Below are 4,969 nucleotides of genomic sequence, written 5' to 3'. Positions count from 1 at the left end.
TCACATTTTAAAAGGAGATACTTCTGTTGATTGCTATAGTACACTTCCACAATGTCCGTAAGAATCCCGTAATATGCCACGGAACCTTCTCGTGGGTTATGGTCCCTAGCTGAGGCATAACTCACTGTATCTGCCGTAACCATAACACCTGCACACTGTGTCCTCTTCCTTGCATCCCGGTGTTGAACACGATAGCGTATTCCTGACACAATGCACGAAGAGTACCGTGTTGCATTGCATAATGGTCCACCCGCCAATGCACGGATCTCCGCTGAGATTGGGCACTCATCATTATTCGTCGGATCATCTACCTACATTTGATGTAAAGTAGTTCATGAACACTCGTGATTTCAATGTTTTTTGGGAGTGTAGTCAAGATACCACGTACGGACGATGTAGGCGGTACTCACATATGATTGAAACCAAGACACAAATTGTTCGTTGTGCTGCTGGTGCACCTCACGTGGGGGTGCGCGAGTTCGACATGACCTAATAGTATCAAGGTGAATCCTACAGTGCAAAAATAAAAGTCGAAGATATTCAACACAGGTCGGATACGCATACAAGTATTGTTAAATTGATGTGAAAAAACCTTCGCAACGGACTGATTTCATCTATATTTCCTAGGATGTAGCAATGAATTTGGTGCATCGTATTGTAATCAAGATTGAACCTACAACCAAACAATCCTTTCCCGTGTTGTGTCCCGTCCTCCTCCCCTCGAGCAGCCCGGTTCTCTTTGGTCTCTATGTCTCCAAGATATCTTGAGCAGAAAGTCACGCATTCTTCCATGAGGTATCCACGTGCAATCGAACCCTCAGGTTGTGCCCTGTTCCGTACGTACCTCTTCAGAGTACCCAAGTACCGCTCAATGGGATACATCCACCGGTACTGCACCGGACCGGCCACCATAGCCTCCTCAGCCAAATGGATAGGCAGATGCTCCATTACATCAAAGAATGAAGGTGGGAATAGCTTTTCAAGATGGCATAGCGTCAAAGAAATTCTTTCTTGGATTCGCTCCAGTTCACGAACTGTGTTATGAGCTGAGCACATCGAATTGAAGAAGTTACAAAGTTCAATCAACACGAGCACAACATTTTTGGGAAGACACCTACAGGAAGTGTTGAATCAGCACCTTCAGTTATATTTAGAGGAGGCATATATCATGTTAATTAAAATAATTGCGTTTCAAGGGTATACCGTCGGGCAGCAATAGGTAGAATTCGTTGCATAAGAACATGGCAATCGTGGCTCTTAAGTCCCCATATTAGTTGTTGTTCTACCTTCACACGACGCGATAAGTTTGAACTGAACCCATGAGGTGGTCGGAGGTCCTTCAACACAGATAGGAAAATCCGTTTTTCGGGGTTACTCACGGTGTACGTAGCTGCCGGCAAATATATAGCGCCCCTAGGACCCGATACCGGGTGTAAAGAACTACGTATTTGCATCAACTGTAAGTCTTTCCTCGTGTTCAGATTGTCCTTTGTTTTCCCCTTAGTTCCCAACAATGTATACAGTACATTCTCACACACATTCTTTTCAATGTGCATCAAGTCGAGGTTGTGACGTACCTCATTCTCAGACCAATAAGGGAGCTGAAAGAATATGCTCTTTTTTTTCCACACCCGTTGCTGCCCGTCCACCCCCCGGCGACGCTTGCGAGACCCCTGTGCAATGCGTTTCTCAATCAAGTCAACCGTACGATACTCAGTAGGCATATCCTGAAGCTGCTGCAGAAGTTCAGCGCCGGTCAAGCGAGAAGGCTTTCCGTCAAAGCTCATCGAACCGTCAAATGCATGTTTATCAAAGCGCATTCTATGCCCAGCCGGCAGGAACCGTCGATGCCCGCAATAGCTATACTTATGTCCATTTTTCAGGTATCTGGAATGAGTTTTTAAACCACAAACAGGGCATGCATTCGCCCCACGAGTCGGCCACCCTGACAACATACCGTAACCGGGAAAATCACTAATAGTCCACAGCAATGCAGCTCGCATCTGGAAATCCTCCTTAGTACTCGCATCGTACGTCCGAACACCATCATACCAAAGCTCCTTAAGCTCATCGATCAAAGGTTGAAGGAAGACATCAATCCGATCCCCCGGGCCATGCGGGCCGTCTATAATCGTAGAGAGGATGAACGATGGTTGCTTCATGCACAGCCACGGAGGTAGGTTATATATCACAAGTACGACGGGCCAAATACTATAACTCACACTCATATTCCCAAAAGGGTTGAAACCGTCAGTGGCCAGACCGAGGCGTACGTTGCGAATCTCCTCAGAGAACGTCGGGTACCGATGATCGAAACTCTTCCACGCAGGACTATCTGCTGGATGACGCATCTTGCCATCGTCTACACGCCCTTTGGCATGCCATCTCATAGAAGATGCAGTTTTGGAAGATACGTACCATCGCTGCAATCGCGGAATTAATGGAAAGTACCTTAACTTCTTCACTGGAGATCTATCTTTACCCTGTGTAAATCGCTTTTCCCCACACACAACACAAACCTCACGGTCAACATCTTCCCCGGTAAACAACATGCAATTGTTGATGCACGCATGGATAGTCTTGCATGTGAACCCCAAGTCCTTGGTCAGCTTATTAGCCTCATAGAAGTTCTTCGGAAGGACAACATCGTCTGGAAGTGCATCCCGTAACAGCTCTAACAGCAAATCAATAGAATTATTAGACCAGTGGCACAAAACCTTCAAGTGCAAAAGCCGTGCGATAAACGAGAGTCTACTCATCTTCTTGCACCCTGGTATGAGCTCTTTCTCTACATCTTCTAACATCTTTCTATACCCCTTACTGCCATGATGTATATGTTCATTTTCGTCATCCCTATGAGGTTCATTTCCACTGGGCCCCGGATCGGTGTGCTCTGTATATGCACACTCTCGCAATAGAAGTTCTAGTTCCTCCTCCCAACGCATTGGCATATTGTCGTTTGCAACAGCAGGGTTCACCTCTCCTTCTCCGTGGCAAGTCCAAACCTTGTAGGTTTGGTCGAATCCATAACGAATACAATGGAGCAAGACATCTCTACGAGATTTTGTTAAGCGATTTCCGCAAGATGTACAGGGGCAATAGATGCAAGATTCAGAGCTACGATCTTTAAATGCGAAATCTAAGAAAGCCCTGACCCCGTCCAAATATTGAGCGGAGATATGGTTCGCATCGTCTATCCAACTCCTATCCATCTAGCAATATAATATACATGCGATTCCATCAACAAAACATGCAACCAAAAACATATAAGTACAACATAACCTTCACCGATATAATAGGAAACATGGATGCGCTTCATGACGCTAGCATTATAATTTATCACAACATTAAGGCACATGGACCAAAATCAGCAGCCCTCACCACTTAAAAATCTTCCATAGATGCAATGTAAATAGTATTATATGGATATATTTCCCGTCACAAATGCTGGGCCGTCACAAATAGACACATCAGCAGCAAGAGAGAGTGAGAAAGAAGTGAAAAAGTTTCTGAAATTGACAAGACATGGGGAGCATGGGGGGGACATCCGTGTGTATGCTGCAACCACTATATCTATCTATCTATCTATATGGGACTGGAAGATGGAGATTGAGATGGAAGACGTGTACTATAAGAATTTTGAGATAGATATACATATATATATATAGAGGTACAGAAATGGCTCTCTACCCCAATTAGAGGGATACAAATAGGAATAGTACACAGCACCAAAGCCACAAGATTCACTGTATCTGTTTCCACCAAAACTGCATTTGCATCATCTTCTTCTCACATTACTACTCTCGCCCTCATCCTTTACTCTCTACTCTCTACTCCCTACTCTCAATGCAAAGTGTAAATAAGCCCGGGATTTTATCCTTAATTTATAGAAATGCTATAATGAATATATGTATGGGTGACTGTATGTGTATACGCATACTACAAATGCAGGATAACGAAATCTGATAGTAAATTACCTACGATCAGAAAACTGAACTGCAATTCAAGAAGCATGCAACTTGAGGTATTTCGCAATTCATAAATCTTGTTAAATGCTTCCCAACAGCCGAATTAAGTTTCCTGACGTAATGTATTACTTTGTATTCTGAACAAATTAGCAAGAGGATTGAGCTAATATGTTTTAATCTAACATTTAAGCTACCAGAACAAAGAAATACCTCATAAATTTAACATACAGTAAAGCATTGCACTTGGTGTTTAACTATAAATTAAAGATAAATATCAAAAAAATAAATTCAACCAAAAAAACTCTCCTTCTGGACAAAGGAATACAAATTCACCTCAAATGTAACACACGATAAAGCCCAAACAAATGGAGTTAAAATGTAAGACTATATCCATACCGAGAAATAGGCGAAGAACTTTGGAGTAATACCAAATCTTTCGGGAGAAAACTTAAAAACCTTACCTAGATGCCGGAGTAGATCCCTCGTTTCCGTTGATTTCACAATGCTCGTCGTCCTGCAGGTTCAGAGGAAGGAAACTCGATCGAGTTTTCTACAAGGGAGAAATGAGATTATGCCCTAATTTGTCGAAGATACCTCGCGTAATACAAAATCTTTTTCGAGCTACCTTCAAAACCTTACCTGGGTGAGGTGCGCCGGAGTAGATCCCAGGGACGGATCGATTTCACCACCTGAAAATGAACAACAAGAAAGAAAAAAATAGAGCTTACAAATCGAATCACGGAAAGCGAAGAAAGAAAGATCAAAACATAATAGCAATCACACAAGAAATGAAGAGAGGAAAATGATGTACCTAAGGAGCAGGAGGCGGCTGGTGCGCGACGAACAGTGGAGTAGATAGAGGTAGCGACGCTTTCTGGAATGGCTGCTAGAATTTTAGGGTTAGGGAAGAGAGGGGATAGAAACGGAAATAAGAAACACATTCAATGGTAGAAAAGGATTTTCAGGTAGGCATCCGTACATTTGTTCATTTATAAGTATTA

The 4,969-nt window shown here is 43.2% G+C and overlaps 1 protein-coding gene across 1 annotated transcript; it reads right to left on the bottom strand.

The window, feature by feature from the left end:
• Positions 1-4,617, bottom strand: LOC127240976 (uncharacterized). The gene is made up of 6 exons (XM_051259850.1): positions 4,430-4,617; positions 1,204-3,212; positions 593-1,114; positions 411-510; positions 126-311; positions 1-33 (listed from the first exon to the last, which is right to left on the bottom strand). The coding sequence occupies exons 2-6, from the start codon at positions 3,210-3,212 to the stop codon at positions 1-3; spliced, it is 2,850 nt and encodes a 949-aa protein (XP_051115807.1). The 5' UTR covers positions 4,430-4,617.
• Positions 4,618-4,969: the final 352 nt, after the last annotated feature.

This window comes from Andrographis paniculata, unplaced genomic scaffold (assembly GCF_009805555.1).
Source record: "Andrographis paniculata isolate CXL003 unplaced genomic scaffold, ASM980555v1 Contig80END, whole genome shotgun sequence".
Taxonomy (NCBI): domain Eukaryota; kingdom Viridiplantae; phylum Streptophyta; class Magnoliopsida; order Lamiales; family Acanthaceae; genus Andrographis; species Andrographis paniculata.
This window is presented reverse-complemented; position numbering and strand designations above follow the sequence as displayed.